This window comes from Rhinoraja longicauda, chromosome 6, assembly GCF_053455715.1.
Source record: "Rhinoraja longicauda isolate Sanriku21f chromosome 6, sRhiLon1.1, whole genome shotgun sequence".
Classification (NCBI taxonomy): Eukaryota; Metazoa; Chordata; class Chondrichthyes; order Rajiformes; family Arhynchobatidae; genus Rhinoraja; species Rhinoraja longicauda.
Genome location: NC_135958.1, coordinates 45,867,693 through 45,886,810, shown reverse-complemented (window position 1 = coordinate 45,886,810; position 19,118 = coordinate 45,867,693). Strand labels below are relative to the sequence as shown.

General features: G+C 44.7%; 1 protein-coding gene across 2 annotated transcripts in view; it reads right to left on the bottom strand.

The window, feature by feature from the left end:
* The window catches only part of LOC144594443 (putative uncharacterized protein MYH16), a 180,583-nt gene that overhangs the window by 95,344 nt on the left and 66,121 nt on the right, over positions 1-19,118 (bottom strand). For both annotated transcript variants that reach the window (XM_078400924.1, XM_078400925.1), the window contains exon 4: positions 3,528-3,584. In XM_078400924.1, coding sequence (XP_078257050.1) covers positions 3,528-3,584 — 57 coding nt within the window. The remainder of the gene's footprint in view (positions 1-3,527; positions 3,585-19,118) is intronic.

Sequence of the window (19,118 nt, the reverse complement as noted above, 5' to 3'; positions counted from 1 at the left end):
GCAAATAAGCTCTGAACCATAATAGACATTATTATTATTGCACTACTATAGTTTGCTTTTTGTAAGTATGTGTGGAACTGGAACTGCCGGCCTCTAGCCTCACAGAAGAATACAAATGCACCAAAGTGAGGCTGGCCATGACCCTGACCGAGTCTCAAGATGATGCGGTACGAGCGGCTGCTCCCAGACTGGCAACTGGGAGGAAGTGGACCCCATCGGAGGCTGTACAGCAAGCAAACTCTGCTCTCAGGCACAGAGACATTGTAGGACAGGTGCAGCAGGGAAGAGGTGGGATTGGACTCGGGACAAGTCGACCCGCATGGCACAGGGCAACATCCATCCAGAGAAGAAAGCTGGTAGTTGCTGAGGTCCGTCAGCATGAGGAGGCAGAGAGATGCACAAAGACAGTCTCACATTCCAAACAGGGCCAGTGGACTACCTGGGAAAACCTGGAGCATCATAGGCTTAACTGGAAGGGTCTGTGGGAAATGGAAGGAAGCCGTCTTAGCTTCATCATCAGAGCCACCTGTGATGTTCTTCCCATACCCAAGTACCTGAACCAGTGGCTTGGAGAAGATCCATCATGTTCTCTCTGCCAAACCCCAGCAACATTAAGGCACATCCTCACTAGTTGTAAAACCAGTCTTTCACAAGGCCGCTACACATGGAGGCACAATCAGGTCCTGCGACAACTGGCGATTACCTTGGAAGGAAGGAGAACTACCACCAATGCCCTCCCTCCTCCAACACCTGGTTTCTTAAACACCATCCCTTTTGTAAAAGCAGGACAATTTCCAGAGAAGCCATTTGCAAGAAAGGAACCGACCCTCCTGGACACAGCCCGGGACTGGAAAATGCAGGCTGATCTAGACCACAAGCTGACCTAGACCACAAGCTCATCTTTCCACCAGAGATCATCACAACTAATCTCGTGGTCAACCTCACAGAAGTCCCTGGACATCGTGGAGTTAAGTGTGCCTTGGGAGGCTGCAGTTGGTGAAGCGCATGAATGAAAATGCCTGAAGTATTCAGACTTAGCAGCAGAGGCAGAACAACGTGGCTGGCGTGCCCAGGTGTTCCCTGTAGAGGTTGGTTGTAGAGGGTTTGTAGCCATGTCAACAACCAGACTCCTGAAGGGTATGAGTCCGAGGACAGGTCTTCCGGCAGGCCGTCAGGTCGCTGTCAGAGGCTGCCGAGCGAAGCAGCAACTGGCTGTGGCTGAAGAGGAAAGACTCCAACTGGGCTGCAAAATGACCAGCAAGAGGGGTAAAAACAGAGGGGAGCGCACCTGGGACGCCAGGTATCGCTGTTGAGCCCTCTGGAGGTGTCGTGGACCTATCAACGAAACACCAAGGAAGGAGGGTGCCCACCTGATGACCCCAAGAAGTCTTTACCCCGACCCCCACTCAAGATATTAAGAAGCTGCCAATTATAGTAGGGATTGTAATATCAAGTCCTATAAGCTCAACTGTGCGTGTGTGTGTATGTGTGTATATATATATATTATATATTTGTGTGTGTGTGTGTGTGTGTGTATTTGTGAGTATGTGTATATATACACACTGAACTTTTTTTTCTCTCTCGTTTATCATATTGTTTACATATTCTGTTGTGCTGCAGCAAGTAAGAATTTCATTGTTCTATCTGGGACATACGACACTAAAACACTCTTGACTCTTGATGTTCTCTGGTCCTCGATTCCCCTACTCTGAGCAAGAGATTCTGTGCATCTACCCAATCTATTCCTCTCATGATTTTATACAATTCTATAAGATCTCCCCTCATCCTCCTGCGATCCAAGGAACAGAGACCCAGCCTACTCAACCTCGCCCTATAGCTCAGACACTCTAGTCCTGGCAACATCCTCGTAAATCTTTTCTGTACCCTTTCCAGCTTGACAACAATTTTCCTATAACATGATGCCCAGAACTGAACACAATATTCTGAATGCGGTCTCACCAACGTCTTATACAACTGCAACATGACCTCCCAACTTCTATACTCAGTGACTTCTGAACAAGTGTACATCTATGATCAAGCCACAGGTGCAGTCACAAGATTGGAATGAGTCGCAAGTGGCCAGTTCTTGTGTACTCACTGCTGTGCTGGTGCACACGATCCTCACACAGAATATAAATGGGGTACATGCGGAATGCCGGTTACCCCCTTACACAGTGAACGAGCAGCATCAGGAGCCTCACTCCAGTGCAGGGTAAGCTGAGAGCTGCTTCCAGTACGCTCCCATGTAAAAGCAAGTACAGGCTGTCACCAGGTCAAATCACCCAATTTATGGACACTACTCAATATGAACAAGCTTCCATAATAACATTAAATTTACATTGATTCCTACAAACAGCTGAACTAATTTAACATTTAATGCAGTTATTCTTCCCCCAGAGTTATGTGACTGAAAGTTCCATGACCATAATATTTGTACAGTTCTAGAAGGGTGTGGCACGGTGGCGCAGCGGTAGAGTTGCTGCCTTACAGCACCAGAGACCCGGGTTCCATCCTGACTACGGGTGCTGTCTGTACGGAGTTTGTACGTTCTCCCCGTGACCTGCGTGGGTTTTCTCCGAGATCTTCGGTTTCCTCCCACACTCCAAAGACATACAGGTTTGTTGGTTAATTGGCTTGGTAAATGTAAATATTGTCCCCAGTGGGTATAGGATAGTGTTATTGTGCGGAGATCACTGGCCGGCGCGGTCCCGGTGGGCCGAAAGGGCTTGTTTCCGCGCTGTATCTCTAAACTAAACTCTAAACTAAACTTTGACCTAGATCTTCCCTTCCTCCAAAAGAACCCTGGAAACCAACCACCAACCAACCATTTGGCCATCAACCCTTAGAAGTGGCTTGGTGCAAAGTTAGTAACACCTGTGAATTGCCTTGGAACATTTAGTAGCATTAAAAGGAATGAGAAAAACACACAGTTTTGATCTAGTTAAGTGGTTGATGGTTGCTTATTTAGATCGGGCAGGGGCCCCAGTCCTGCCCCAGTCCTCGTGCGTACTTGTGTAACTGCACGGGACTGGACCCTACTGACAGACCTTTCACTGCCAGCTTACAACATTTATACTCATTCATTGCAAGATTTTCAAGGGAATCAAGGGATATGGGGAAAAAGCAGGAACAGGGTACTGATTTTGGATGATCAGCAATGATCATATTGAATGGCAGGTAGACACAAATTGCTGGAGTAACTCAGCAGGTCAGGCAGCATCTCTGGAGAGACGGAATGGGTGGCGTTTCGGGTCGAGACCCTTCTTCAGACTAATGTCAGGGGAGGGGGCAGGGCAATTGTCACCCATTCCTTCTCTCCAGAGATGCTGCCTGCCCCGCTGAGTTACTCCAGCATTTTGTGTCTACCTTCGATTTAAACCAGCATCTGCAGTTTTTTTCCCCTACACATATTGAATGGCGGTGCTGGCTCGAAGGGCCGAATGGCCTACTGCTGCAACTATTTTCTATGCTTCTATGTTTCTAATAACAAAAAGTTAAAGAACTCTCCAAGTCCTGTGAACACATACCTTGGCTCTCATAGCTCGTTCTGCATCCAGCTCCTCTTCCAGTTCCTCAACCCGGATCTGTACAATAAATGAGGCCAGAGAAAACCATTAGTGCATTCTGTACTGAAACTGGAGGCAGAGCAACATTTTCCAACGTTTTTGCTGTGAATTTTGCCCCATTCTTCCCTCGCCTCTCAAAACCATTAATAGCCAATTTTGCAAACAGTCCAGCCACGTGAGCGTGTCGTGCAGCGTTAGTTGCAGCACGGAACGCCACAGGAGAACTTTTTTCCCAGTGGCAATCAAACTGTACAACTCCTCCCCCTTCTGTCATGGGGTAGACTGGTGCCCCTCCCCCTCCCTAATCTTTGCACATTCTCAATCCTGGACTTTCCACTCATCACTTCAATTTCATGTTTCATGTATCCTGTTGTGTTTATGACAGTTGGCAGACCAATTTCCCTCCTGGGATAAATAAAGTTCTATCGTATCGTATCATATTGTATTGTAAAGGCAAATGACCCACATTGGAACTTTCCATTAAATTGTTGAGTCATAAGTGATAGGGAACTCGAGGGGCAACTTAGCTTCTGAACAAATGATACAAATTAAGAGCAGTGGGCTTGAGGGGTACATCAGTTTCAATTTCACAAAGTCACCTAAAATAACCAAAGCTACAGATGAACCACAGTGTGCAAACAGTCTTGTTGTATTGGCCCTTTATGTTTGTGGTGACAGGTATAAAGTATTACGATATTGTCCCTGCTATCAGATGCCCCAGATAGTGCTGTCTGATGCTCAGCACCTATCTACTTTCCTGCATGCATTGCAAACATGGTACACTCATGGAAGTGTCGTGCAAGGGGAGGGTGCTTTACTACAGAGGAAAACATATTTCCTGTATTGCATGGGATAATGTGTGGAATTCTAATTAAAATCTTCCTAGTATAATTAGTCAGTGCTTTGTTAAATTAAGAGTGACTGCGACATTCACAGCAAGTGACAATATTGAGCTAATAAATATCAGAAAAGGATCTACATCACACTCCGTTAACACGTTCTGAGCAGAATGAGCCAGTTCAGCCCCTTGAAGCTTTTGCATCTTCAATAATATCAAGGCTGACCTCAACTCCAAATTCCTACCCGTCTCTGATGACCTTTCACCCCCTAGTTCTGGCTTCCTGCACAACAAGAATATATTTCCCAACACTAACCCTGCCAAAACCCCTCACGATTCTGTGTTTCAATCAAGTCCAGGCTTATTCTTCTAAAATCCAGTCTACAGCCTTGGTCTGTGCTTCATTTCCTCCTGAGACCAGCAGTCCAGTGAAGTGTTTTTAAGAGCAATGCGCAGCACAAAGAGACTGCATGGGTACCACTTCATGTGTGGTTCAGCATTCACTGGCCCAGATTGAAACAGAGTTGCCTCTCAATCTTGTCCTGCCTATCCGGACCAGTCTTCCATATGGCCCCTCCTCAGAACTATCTGCGACAAACTAATGCGGCAGATCAATATTCCACCTGACCACAGAATGCAGATGCTGCTGCTTGCACTTATCGACGTATCTAAGATTTGAGGGGAAGGCATTGACAAGAACCTTAAAATGCATGGACTCAATTTTGCCACAGTAATTTCAACCGTACACAGAGGAGATACCATTTATTATACAAAGCATCAGGCAACCATTAACATTAGAGATGGCGGTGATCTTTCTGCTGGCATTTATCTCAAGTAACTCTAGCCCACTATCTTTAATAGATGCTATCATTCAATGGCAAAGCATTCCATGCTCCACAGTCCTTTTCAAAAAGTTATCTTCATCCCATGTCTCACTCTCTGTGAGGCATCAGATACAAATCAGTCGCATAAATATCCATGAGGATTCAGAGTTCAAGTTAATTCTGTGCTCCACACTCAATGAAAGAAATAAAACCTTTACACTACCACTTTAAAGAACTCAGATTAAATGACCAAATTAAATTCAGTACAGCTTGACAACTTTACATTTTGTCAACTGAACAAGCTCTCTGTAAATGCTTACTTCCAAGTGCACAGCTGGGCCAAGAAAGTGAGAAACATCTTTAAGGTAAAAACACGGAGCTTTCCAATTTTTTTTTGGAATAATTACATGTAAATGGTGGATTAACTTTGCAGTTTTTTGTGTCAAGCTCAAAATAGGAGCAACTGCATCTTCACCAAAGCCTCCTGCTATTTGGACCAACCCCAAACTGTAACATCTGGTCGTACCGTCCTATTGCTGCAGCATTTGCAAAGACTCAGGTTAAAAACCATGCAATTCAAATTCAGAAATTGCAACGGAGCTATCCATAGAGAAGCAAACATTCTCATTTTACCTCATTATCATTGGATATAATTTTAACTTTTCATTTGCATGTGTATGTACACAGACACACGATGCACACATGAGATGTAGTAACAGTGGGGCATAGCAGCACAGAGGTAGAGTTGCTGCCTCGCAGCACCAGAGGCCCGACTCCAGGTGCTCTCTGTGTGGAGTTTGTACGTTCTCCTTGTGACTATGTGAGTTTTCTCCAGGTTCTCCGGATGTGCAGGTTTGTAGGTTAAATGGCTTCAGTAAATTGCCCCTGGGTCTTGTCCAGCGTTGTAACTCTGGATTGCTGGCACACTGAATGCTTTCCTGTCCCGCCTGTTAGCAACATTCCTTCACTTTAATTCTAATACCTCGGCATGAACACCTACTCTGTGTCACAGTCTGCAATCAGATCTGCCGCATCAAGTCAGCACAAATCATGCAAATTGTTTCATCGACTGCCAGCCAGCCAGAGGCAGAGGAGGAGACACTGTACTTAGCTGCTTGTGGTGGAATGTAAATTGCACAGATTCCCCCTTACATTCTCCACTCAGTGAAGAAACAATGCATTTTAGAGTTATGATGATTTATTTCCTGAATATAAATGGTGTACCCAGGCAGCTCAAAATGTTACAGCTTTCACTTCTGTACTACATTTGAAGTAGCAAAGATTTCTCAACTCCACATTTTGGACAGTATTAAACGGACACATGAGGCATTGGAACACATGAGGCATTGGGACACATGAGGCATTGGGACACATGAGGCATTGGAACACATGAGGCATTGGGACACATGAGGCATTGGAACACATGAGGCATTGGGACACATGAGGCATTGGGACACATAAATGAAATGCACTATTAAAGATTGTCATGATTGTGTACAGGCTTGGTCTCCTCAATGAAGGAAGGATGTATAAGGAAGGAAAGATTGGCATAAGGAAAGAGCAGAAAGTTTAGTTTAGTTTAGAGATACAGCTTGGAAACAGGCCCTTCGGCCCACCGGGTCCGCGCCGACCAGCGATCCCCGCATATTAACACTATCCTACACCCACTAGGGACATTTTTTTTACATTTACCAAGCCTGTACCTGTACATCTTTGGAGTGTGGGAGGAAACAGAAGATCTCGGAGAAAACCCATGCAGGTCATGGGGAGAACGTACAAACTCCATACAGACAGCCCCCGTAGTCGGGATCAAACCCGGGTCTCCGGCGCTGCATTCGCTGTAAGGCAGCAACACTACCGCTGCGCCACCATAAAGCAGAAAGGTGGAATGGATAAGACGATAAGATAACATACTTACACACAAAGGGTGGTGGGTGTATGGAACAAGCTGCCAGAGCAGGTAGCTGAGGCTGGGAATATCCTAACGTTTAAGAAACAGTTAGACAGCTACATGGATAGGACAAGTTTGGAGGGATATGGACCAAACTTGGGCAGGTGGGACGCATGTAGCTGGGATGTGTTGGCCGGTGTGGGCAATTTGGGCCAAAGGGCCTGTTTCCACACTGTATCACTCTATGACTATAAGAATGTGGACAACTGAAAACAAATCTGGAGGACCATGTGAGAAGAAAATTGAGGGAACAGGTAAAAGCTGCAAGCCTTTCAGACCCTCGGCTCCACTCTGCCATTCGGTAAGACCATGGCTGATCCTTCCCCTCAGTTTCCATCAGTTCCCTCAGTCTGAAGAAGGGTCTCGACCCAAAATGTCACCCATTCTGTAGATCAGTGCATGTTCCTTTAACATAGTGACCTCACCACTACTAACCACTCCCCATGGTCTCTTGTATAATTGTAGCTTCCCCACCTCCAGCTCGCTCTCTAGTTCCAGTGATGACCACGGACAGCTAGGGCATAATGTGTGTAGTGCAATTAATAAACCTATTCAGTAAAAGACTCTGCGTACGAGGGACATCCTTTTACACATTCCCTCTCTCCGAGATGCTGCCTGACCTGCTGAGTTACTCCATCCAGCATGTTGTGATACCTTTTCCCTCAGGTTCCTGTACAAACCCTGTAGAGCTATTTTAGAACCTATGAACATTTTGAAAATGATCACCAGTATTTCCACCACCTCCATGGCCACTTCCTTTAAAATCTTGGAATACATATTATCAAGTTGAGGAGATTTATTTGCTTTCAGTCCCAGTAATTTCTCCAGTTCTAATTTTCTACCAATGCAAATCGCTTTGAGTTCCTCTTTCACCCTTGATCTATGGGCCTCCATTATACCCAAGAGGTTTTCCATTGAGAGGCAAGGGAGCACTGCTCGTTAAGCTGTTGACTCACAACGCCTGAGACCCAGGCTCAGTAGTGACTTGGAATGCTGATTGTGTGGAGTTTGCAGGTTCTCCCTGTGACAGCTGGGTTTCCTCTGGGTCCTCACATCTCAAATATACATGGGGTTGTTGGGTTAATTGGCCACCATAATTGTCCCTAGTGTGAGTGGTGGGGTCTGGGAGGGGGCAATTGATGGGGATATGGGGGTTTAAAAAGATAAATCTGATCGAGTGATTGTTGCCCAGTGTGGGTTGAAGGGCTTGATTTCATTCTCTGGGTCTCTAAAATAGCTGTTTAATTTCTCAAAGATTTCCCAATTTAATTTCTTCTGCCTGTGCCTGTTAAGGGACTCACATTGATCTCCACTCTTACTTCTTACTTAAATATAAAGGCACTTAATTTGAGTTTATGTTTCTAGCTGGAATATATCCCTGTTTTAACTCCTCTTTCTTCATCAATGCCCAGTTCCATTGTTGGTGGTTTCTGAATTATTCCCATTCTGTAGGATTACAACTTTTCTTTAAGCATATTTTCATTTGATTTAATATTTTCTTCAGTGCTTCATTATTGGTCTGGGTGAACCACTTTTCCAGTTAGTGTTTCTTGCCTGAAAGGGCAAACGATCATGAGTTGGGTTTCCAGAGTGACTCAGTGCAACCTGGAAATAATATAACCAAATTCTACTTTAGGAGTAAAAAAAAAGTATTTTTTTCATTCTACTTATGTTGAGAAGAGATGTTGCCAGGCGGAATTCCGAAATTGTAACATTTGTTGTCAGTGCACATTTTGAACATGCATAACCAAATGTGGATGGGAATAGAAGCGGGTAAATCTGCTGATGCATAACAATTCATGTGTAGGGAAAAAACTGCAGATGCTGGTTTAAATCGAAGGTAGCCACAAAATGCTGGAGTAACTCAGCGGGTCAGGCAGCATCTCTGGAGAGAAGGAATGGGTGACATATCGAGTCGAGACCCTTCTGAAGAAGAAGTACCCATCCCTTCTCTCCAGAGATGCTGCCTGACCTGTTGAGTTACTCCAGCGTTTTGTGTCTCCCCACACATTGTACAATAAGAGCACTCCCAAAAGTACACTCTATTACAAGCCATCTTTTAATGCTTTTTTTAAAAAGCGATACGTTGTACAAGTGCTGATGGCCAAGTTAAACTCTGGTTGCAGTCTTAACTTTAATGAACCTTCAAGCATGCGTGTCTATATTTTGGAAAATGTGCTATTGCAGAACTGTTCCATCTTGGTTACACAGTGTTCCACTTGGAACCACGTGTTCCAAGCATTGCTACTCAATTGTACGAAATAAAAAAGGCTCATGGTCCAAAAAAACAAAATCTTTCCACTTATCATCCAGTGGCACTAACGGCTGTGGTGATGAGGTACTTAGTGAGGTTGTTTAAGTACCACATTAACAAGAACCTGAACCCGCCTCTATTTGCCCACTGCCACAACAGGTCAATGGAGGATGTAATCTCACTGGTTCTCCACTCTGCATTGGATCACTTGGACAATAAAAACACATACGTCAGGCTGATATTCACAGGCTACAGCTCAGCGTTCAACACCATCATCTGCTCCAAACTGGATACCAAGCTCACGGAACTGGGTCTCTGCGCATCCCTCTGCAACTGGATCCTGGACTTCCTCATCCACACACCACAGTCTACACGTATTGACAACAACACCTCCTTGGCCCCTTGCTCTTCTCACTCTATACTCATGAATGTGTAGCCAGTCACAGTTCCAACTCCTCTCTTCAAGGTCGCTGACGACACCATCGTTGTGGGATGAATTACAGATGATGATGATGAGTTGGAGTGTAGGAGGGAGATCGATCGACTGATCAATCTCAGTAAAATCAAAGAGATGATTGTTGACTTTGGAAGAGGAATGGTGAGGATCCACAAATCTTTCCTCATCGACAAGATAGTGATGGAAAGAGTCAAAAAGCTCATATTCCTGGGCGTGCATAGCTCTGAAGTTCTGTCCAGGACCCAACACACTGGTGCAAGCACAAAGAAAGCCCATCAACTGAAGCTTGAGGAGATTCAGTATCTCAACAAATACTCTTGAACTTTTACAGGTGTACAGTCGAGAGCATATCGACTGGTTACATCACAACTCGAACGCCCAGGAACACAGAAGATTGCAAAAGGTGGTGAACACTGGCCGGTCCATCAGGAGTTCTGACCTCCCCACTACCGAATGGATCTGCAAGAGTCACTGCCTCAAAAAGGCAGCCACCATCATCAGAGACCCACACCACCCTGGCCACACTCTCACTGACCCACACCACCCTGGCCACACTCTCACTGACCCACACCACCCTGACCACAATCTCACTGACCCACACCCCCCTGGTCACACTCTCACTGACCCACACCACCCTGGCCACACTCTCACTGACCCACACCACCCTGGCCACACTCTCACTGACCCACACCACCCTGGCCACACTCTCACTGACCCACACCACCCTGGCCACACTCTCACTGACCCACACCACCCTGGCCACACTCTCACTGACCCACACCACCCTGGCCACACTCTCACTGACCCACACCACCCTGGCCACACTCTCACTGACCCACACCACCCTGGCCACACACTCACTGACCCACACCACCCTGGCCACACTCTCACTGACCCACACCACCCTGGCCACACTCTCACTGACCCACACCACCCTGGCCAAACTCACTTCACTCCTATCAGTGGTTTCGGAGCCTGAAAACTGTAACATCCAGGTTCAGGAGCAGCTTTTTCTTGTCTTGTCTTACACTATTATTGTTTGTTTGTGTTTTGTTTGTGTTTTGTTTGTGTTTTGTTTGTGTTTTGTTTGTGTTTTGTTTGTGTTTTGTTTGTGTTTTGTTTGTGTTTTGTTTGTGTTTTGTTTGTGTTTTGTTTGTGTTTTGTTTGTGTTTTGTTTGTGTTTTGTTTGTGTTTTGTTTGTGTTTTGTTTGTGTTTTGTTTGGTGTGTGTGTGTGTGTGTGTGTGTGCGTGTGTGCGTGCGTGCGTGCGTGCGTGCGTGCGTGTACACACATAGTTGTAAATAAATTGTTATAAATAAATAGATATACATATAAATATATGTTTCATTGTTCCATTTTGGGGCAGAAGACAATAAAACTTACATGACTCTTGAAGTGAAGTGTCTTACTGTTTAACAAGTAAGTCACTGCGGTAACATTTGCAGGCAAGATTCTGACATTAAGTGGTCTGCTGCAGGAATCCTGGAGCAATTCTCTACAAAATGAGCCCCAGAAGGCAGCGGTGGGCACATGGCCAGGAACAATGAGAGGAGTACAGGCAAAGCGTTAGAATCAAAAGCTGAAGAGACAGTGGAACTGCCTGAAACACTACCTTTGTGGGAGATAATTCACTGGCAGGCGGTTTGCGGTTAAAACAAAACGTCTATAAAGGGACTGAAATTACACAGTGCAGATTTATTTCTCCAGGAGAGGGGCAGTTTCAACATCCAGGATTTCATCAGACACTTCATTATTATTTGAAAGGACTTAGATTTTATGTACAGTGGTAGTTCCATACAGCCTTCCCGTGGGATTCTAAGGGAGCGTGGGTGGAGATGCAGTTTGAACATTGTAGCTCCTATTTTGCATGAGTGGCCAGAACACAAAATCTTTGAAGTGTCGCTTATTTAAGAACCTTGATAACAGTGCTTTTTTTTGCTGCCAGGAAACCTACATATGCCTAGAAATCAAACTGTTTTTGTTCTCAGCATTGTGTGATTGAAAATTAATCTCTCCTTCCCATCACAAAGTCAAATACCATGATGACCATTGCCCTGTTGTTCAGAATCACTCTGCAAAATCCCCCAGGCACTTGGCCACAATACAGGCATGGTTTTAGTTTAGAGATTCAGCATGGAAACAGGCTCTTCAGCCCACCAAGTCCACGTCGACCATCCATCACCCGTTCATATCGAAGGTATTTATTCACAAAATGCTGAAGTAACTCAGCAGGTCAGGCAGCATCTCAGGAGAGAAGGAATGGGTGACGTTTCGGGTCGAGACCCTTCTTCATACTATAGATGCTCCCCGGCTTACGATGCTTCGACTTGTGATATTTTGACTTTGCGATGGTGCAAACGGCAACGACCCGTAGCGACCTGTACAAACTCGCATGTCCTTGGGATGTGGGAGGAAACCGGAACACCCGGAGGAAATCCACGCAGTCACAGGGAGAACGAGCAAATATCATGCAGACAGCACAAGTGGCTCGAACCCGGCTCTCTGGCACTTTGAAGCACCAACACTACCTTCATTTCCCATGCATTGCTCTTTTTGCATTTGGAGCATGAACCTGGAAAACATTATCCTGAAAGTGACCTCTCACGATACCATGACGGCCATTTTCAGGATATTTTACAAGTTCATACTACATGTGGCAAGGAGAGTAATGATGGACAGGGACTTCTAACTGACAACTTTGTTCTTTATTCTTCAAGCACACCTTCAAATTACTGCTACTCTCACCTCCCCAAACCCAATCTTCTTTTGATACGATGATCCCTCAATAGCAAAACACCAGTTTCCAGCCTCCAATAATCTCCACCCTGCCTCACTGTGATTGATCACGTCATTAACCAGCACAGTGAAGGTATGTCACTTACACAGTAAATGATACAGCCCTAGAGAGAGCGTTGCAGAACTGAGAGGTGTGAGAGTACATGGGCATGGTTCTGTGAAAGTGACGACTCAAGTTTGACACACTTGCCTTCATTTGGAAGGGAATTGGATACAAACGTTGGGACATTATGATGCAGTCTGTACAAGTCATTGGTGAGACCACACTTGCAGTACTATGCGCAGGAAGGAACTGCAGATGCTGGTTTAAATCAAAGATAAATCAAAAATCAAAATCAAAGCTGGTTAAAGTCAAATTAAATCAAAAATGCTGGAGTAACTCAGCGGGACAGGCAGCATCTCTGGATAGAAGGAATGGGGGACATTTCGGGTCGAGACCCTTCTTCAGACCTGCTGAAGTACTACGAAGTAGAGTACGATGTGCCATTGGTTGCCCAGTTGCAGGATGGATGTCATTCAGTTGTGAAGGGTGTAGAAAAGATTCACTGGGAAGTTACCTGGACTTGGACTTGCCAAAGGGGTATATTGGATAGACTGGGATTGTTTTCCTTGGGAGCGCAGGAGGCTAAGGGATTACCTTCTAAAAGTACACAAAATCATGAGGAGCATGGATAAAATGAGCAATCACTTTTTTGCCCAGGGAGGACGATTTTAAAATTTGTGGGCATGGATTTAAAATGAGCGGGGAGGGATTTAAGTGAAGCCTTTTCTTTCCACTCACAGTACCGTCTGTATCTGGAATGAGCTGCGAGAGGAAGCTATAAAAGTGTGTACAATCACAACTTTCAAAAGACATTTGAATGAGATATATAGATAGGAAGGGTTTAGATGGCTGTGGCCCAAATGTAGGCAAATGGGACTAGCCCAGAATGCAGTCTTGATCGCCATGAACAAGATGAGCTGAAGGGCCTGCTTCCGCACTGTGTTGCCTCATGACTCCATGACAATGGTTCAGTTGATCAGTCATAGGTACGATCAGTCCTACTACCTACTAAGTAGGCACTTAGATCAGTACATACTAAGTATGATCAGTCCAATAACTGGCCTTATTGCAAGGTCCATCTACAGCACCCTTGGGTGCACTGTTTTTTTCAGGCCAGGACTCCTTTGCAGTTTTATCACCGTGATGATGGTGGTACCTGGTCATCTCCTCATTTATCACAGTCGTCAAGCTGCTGCGGGGCCTAGGTATCTTTTGAGGAAAGGTTCAATTAGCTGGGCTTGTACCATGCAAGCTTGCCAAGTTTCCTATATCTCCTACCCAGTTCTGAGGGGCTTCAATCTGAAACGGTAGCTCTGTTTCTCTACTAGGGTTGCCAACTGTCCCGTATTAGCCGGGGCATCCCGTATTTTGGGCTAAATTAGTTTGTCCCGTACGGGACCGCCCTTGTCCCGTATTCGTAGGGTTGCCAACTTCTTCACTCCCAAAGAAGGGACAAAGGGTGAAGCCAGAGGCCACGTGCTCCTGCTCCACCAATGGCGGCCGCCCGGGCCGGGAGGCGGGTTGCACAGCAACCATTGGTGGAGCAGGAGCACATGGCCGCTGGCTGGGTGAGGTCATGTGGGGCGCGGGGCGGTGACGTAAACTTGTCCCGTATTTGGGAGTGAGGAAGTTGGCAACCCTGTTCTCTACCCACAGATGCACCCTGATCTGCTGAGTGATTCCAGGTTTTTCTATTTTATTTTAGATTTCCAGCATCTAAAATGAGCTGGAAATCCCTCGCAAGTATAAAAGAGTGGAATGTGACTTAATTAAAGTATGAAAAGCCCCCGAGAGGTTTTGATTGAGTGAGTGTGGTGAGAATGCCTCGTGTGGGTGAATGTAGAACTGGAAGTCACTGTTTAAAAATAATGCGTCAACCACGTAAGACAGAATTTAGGCAACTTATTTTTCTACCAGAGGGTCATGAATCTTGGGAACTCTTCTTCAGGAGCTGGTGGAAACACAGCTTTTTAATATTTTTAAGGCAGAGATAGGTAACTGTGGATGGACAAGATTGCTGTGTTGACATTACAGTCCAATCAGCTGTGACTTTAAGAAATAGTGGATAGACACAAAAAGCGGGAGTAACTCAGCGGGACAGGCAGCATCTCTGGAGAGAAGTGACGTTTCGGGTCGAGACCCTTGTTCAGACAGAGTGGAGCAGGCTGAAGGTGCCTTGGAGTACTCCTGCTTCAAGTAGAAAGCATAGAAAAACATAGAAAATAGGTGCACAGGTACACATGTTTATATTAATATTCCTATTATTTTAATTAATTAGACATCTCAGTTCATGTTCAATTTGTCACTAAGGTAGATATAGATACTTTGTGGACTACTGAGTTGCTGCCCTGTGAGGTGAGCAGATTTTTAAAGTGTGCAGTGCTAATGTAGATTGTACATTATCATTCAAGGGCGTATGGTCACAGGTGATAGGAGCAGAACTAGGCCATTCGGTCCATCAAGTCTACTCCACCATTGAATCACGGCTGATCTATCTCTCCTAACTCAATTCCCCTGCCTACTCCCCATAACCCTTTACACCCGTACTATCAAGAATCTATCTATTTCTGCTTTAAACTGTGATCTTTTAATGATCACTGTTAAAAGGCTTGCAAATCAACTGTATTTGAGATTTAGTCCAAACTCAATACCTTTCATATTGTCAGGTTATAACATCTCAAGTCCTTCACAGGATGCAGTGTGGGATGAGGAGGTATCGGAACCTGTGCTGAAACCTTGAGCAGAGGTTATAAACACCTTTGTAAAGAAGGGGAAAGATGGCGAGCAATTAATCAGAATTCCAAAGCTGAAGAACTGTGCATCTGAACATTTGCCATCTGTAGTGTTCCAATGAAACTCCAGGAGTTGCAAAGGCCCTGAACTGGAGGAGAGCCAGGGTAGATACATTGAACAGAGCTATGACGATTAAACAACAGTGTGATGACTCTCACACCAGGTTAGAATCCCCAAATCCGATGAAACAACAAATTGATTTTAATTTTCTCATTTTTGCTTTAACATTCTCCTTATCTCCCACAACTTACAAACTTCACAGAGATCCATGTTATTTACATTCTGGCCTCTTAAGCATTGCTGATTTTACTCTACTATTCCTAGCATCTCTCTCTACTGCAAAGACTCCACTGCCTTCCTGAACCTCTCTAATCCTTGACCTTTCTCCTTCAGGATGTTCCTTCGTGAATACAAAACAGTTTATATGGCACGACATATGGTCTAGGAACTAGCAAACTGACTCAGGATGCTTTCCACCAGGGAGCTGAAAACCACATTTTGACCAGGGACATTCCACCTGTACATCAGAGTATCGCCCCATCCAATGGGTCGGTGGTGCTGATGGGACAGGGCCTACCCAGGGATTGTGGTCAAGGAGTTCAAGGTGTTGTCTGTAAGATATAATTTTGTGGATGAACCCATTAAGGATGTTCTCTGATTAGTTCTTCAAATGTAGACATCAGTCTCAGATGTTTAAAAGGTCAAGTGGACTGAAAAGTAGCTTTACATCTTTGAATTCAAGGCCTTCTATTATGACTGGTCCTTTCCCAGTTATTGGCTTTCAACACAGGAACCTCATTACAGGTGATAGGCTTGCTGGGCCAATTAGTTCTGGGATCACATTCAGAATGGAACCACTGGGATGGCAGATTCAATCCAGATGTGTTTTTACAATACCAGCAGTTTTATGGTCATTATTATTACAGAGACGTTTATTTTCAAATCCAGATTCTTGTGACCAAGTTTAGATTCCACACCTGCAACAGTGGGATTTGAACTGGCATCTCATCTGGTAATTCCATATTTACCATATGGGAAATATGGGACATATTTGAGAAACACCAAATACGCACCATATTTGGTCAAGCATATATTCCAATTCATTATCAGCAGGTTAGATAAATCCCTCTTATGGTCCAAGTCAACCCACTTGCAGAATATATATGTGGAGAATAACTCTGCGGCGAGCAGGACAATGAAGAAAGGCTTCATTGTCTGCACCTGGTTTAACAACACAGTTATATCAGTTTCAAACTCTACCAACAGTCAAACAATAGCCAACAAAAGATGCTTTCTTTTTCTGAGAGGTAAGAGATATTTGCGTCATCAAACATAATGGTGAAAGATAAAAGTATAGCTTAATTTCTAGTCTGATTATTTGACTGAATGAAAAGTGAAGGGTATTTCTATCTTTTGTGACTCATTTGGTGGCTGGTGTTAACTATCGGTGGTTTAGACATCTGGTTATCTTTAATGTTTACCCTGAGAATGAAGGCACTATTACTGTCCATAGCTCAGTAAGATGGTGTCAAGCTTATATAAATGAATCCAGAGAACGTAAGTTTACATTCAAACAAAAAGAAAACAAAGATAGTGTCATTGTTCTGCCACAGGAGGAAAGCTTTTCAGCCCATTGACTCCATACTAGCTCTTTGAAGAGCAATCTTGTTAGTTCCATTCCTTAACTTTTTCCACATAGCTTTGCAAACGGTCTATCCATTGGACACAAAAGGCTAGAGTAACTCAGCAGGTCAGGCAGCATCTCTGGAGAGAAGGAATAGGTGACATTTCGGGTCGACACCCTTCTTCAGACAGAGTCAGGGGAGAGGGAGACATAGAGATAGGAAAGGGTAAGGTGTGCAAACAAGAGATCAAAGGGAACGAGGTTCAAGGACAATGTGGAATGGATCATTGCAAGCTGAGGGTAAGGTGACAATGAGGCATACAATCAGTAAAATTTAATCCAGGAGGACAGTGAAACCAGCAGGAGAATTTGGAAGGGGGGGGGGGGGTGGAGAGGGAGAGAAAGCAGGGGTTACTTGAAGTTAGAGAAGTTAATATTCATACCGCTGGGGCATAAGTTGCCCGTGAAATATGAGGTGCTGTTCTATCCTGTTCATAGATCATCCAATTATTATTTTATCTGCACTTTCTCTGCTGCTGTAACACGATAGTCTGCACTCTGTTTTAGCTTTTGAGCAGTTGCTTATACTGGTGTATGATATGATCTGTCGGAACGTTGCCGAAGACAAGGTTTTCACTGTGCCTCGCTCGGTACATGACAATAATAAATCAATTGGTTTACTATTACAAATACCAGAGTCTGAAGAAGGGTCCCAACCTGAAATGTGTAGGAAGGAACTGCAGATGCAGGTTTAAACCAAAGATAGACACAAAATGCTGGAGTAACTCAGCGGGACAGGCAACATCTCTGGAGGGAAGGAATGGTTGACGTTTCGGGTCGAGACCCTTCTTCAGACTGATGTCGGGGGGGGGGGGGGGGGGGGGGAGAGGGAGATACAGAGATAAGGAAGTGTAAGGTGTGAAAATAGGACAAAAGAAATGACGTTCAGGAAATGTAGAATAGATGATTGTTATCTGGGAGAAGGTAACAACAAAGAAAATAGATAAAATGTAGTCGGAGACAGTAAGACTGGTTGGAGAACCGGGAAGGGGGAGGGATGGAGAGACAGGGAAAGCAAGGGTTACTTGAAGTTAACCTGAAATGCTGAGTGTCCGTCCGTTCCATCCACACATGGCCCCTGGCCTGCTGAATTTACCCAGCACTTTTTGCTTATTGCCAATAAATGAACCCTTTGATGTATAATTTCCAACAAAATTAACGTCATTCATTTCACTATGATAACCGTTCTTCACATATAGTAGGTTTCCCCTCATCCCCTCCCGGCCCATTTTGGGCAACTCCTTAAATCTATGCCCCCTTCACCCCTTCACCTTGAATTGTCAACTAATGGGCTTCACTGAGAGATTTTCACTGTTTACTCCGTCCAAACACATCGCAACCATGTGATTAAATGGTCTTGAAATGACCTTGGATTTTTCTTGCAGGTGAATGAGAATGACCATCCTTTCTCCTACTGGCTCTACGTTACTCCATATCCAAACCGGCATGGTAACTCTTAATTTCTCACTGCTGTTTGGTTATTTTTTTTATAGCTTCTAACGCCACTCTAACACACCCCTGCATGCCACACTGATGAAAAGTGTCACAAAACAACACAAGGAACTGCAGCTGCTGGAGTCTTGCAAGAACACAAAGTGCTGGAGTAACTCAGGAGGACATGGATAGATGACGTTTCGGGTCGGGATGTTCTTCGGGGTTATTTGCAGCTGTTTCATTTTTCAATCACAACAATTAATATTTGAATTTTTCTGCTACATTGTCACGGGTGATTTATCTTGCAACATTCAGCTTGTATTTAGAAGGATGAGAGGGGATCTTATAAGATTATTAAGGGATTGGACACGCTAGAGGCAGGAACATTGGCATTGTTCCCAATGTTGGGGGAGTCCAGAATCAGGGGCCACAGTTTAAGAATGAGGTAGGCCATTTAGAATGGAGATGAAGAAAAACGT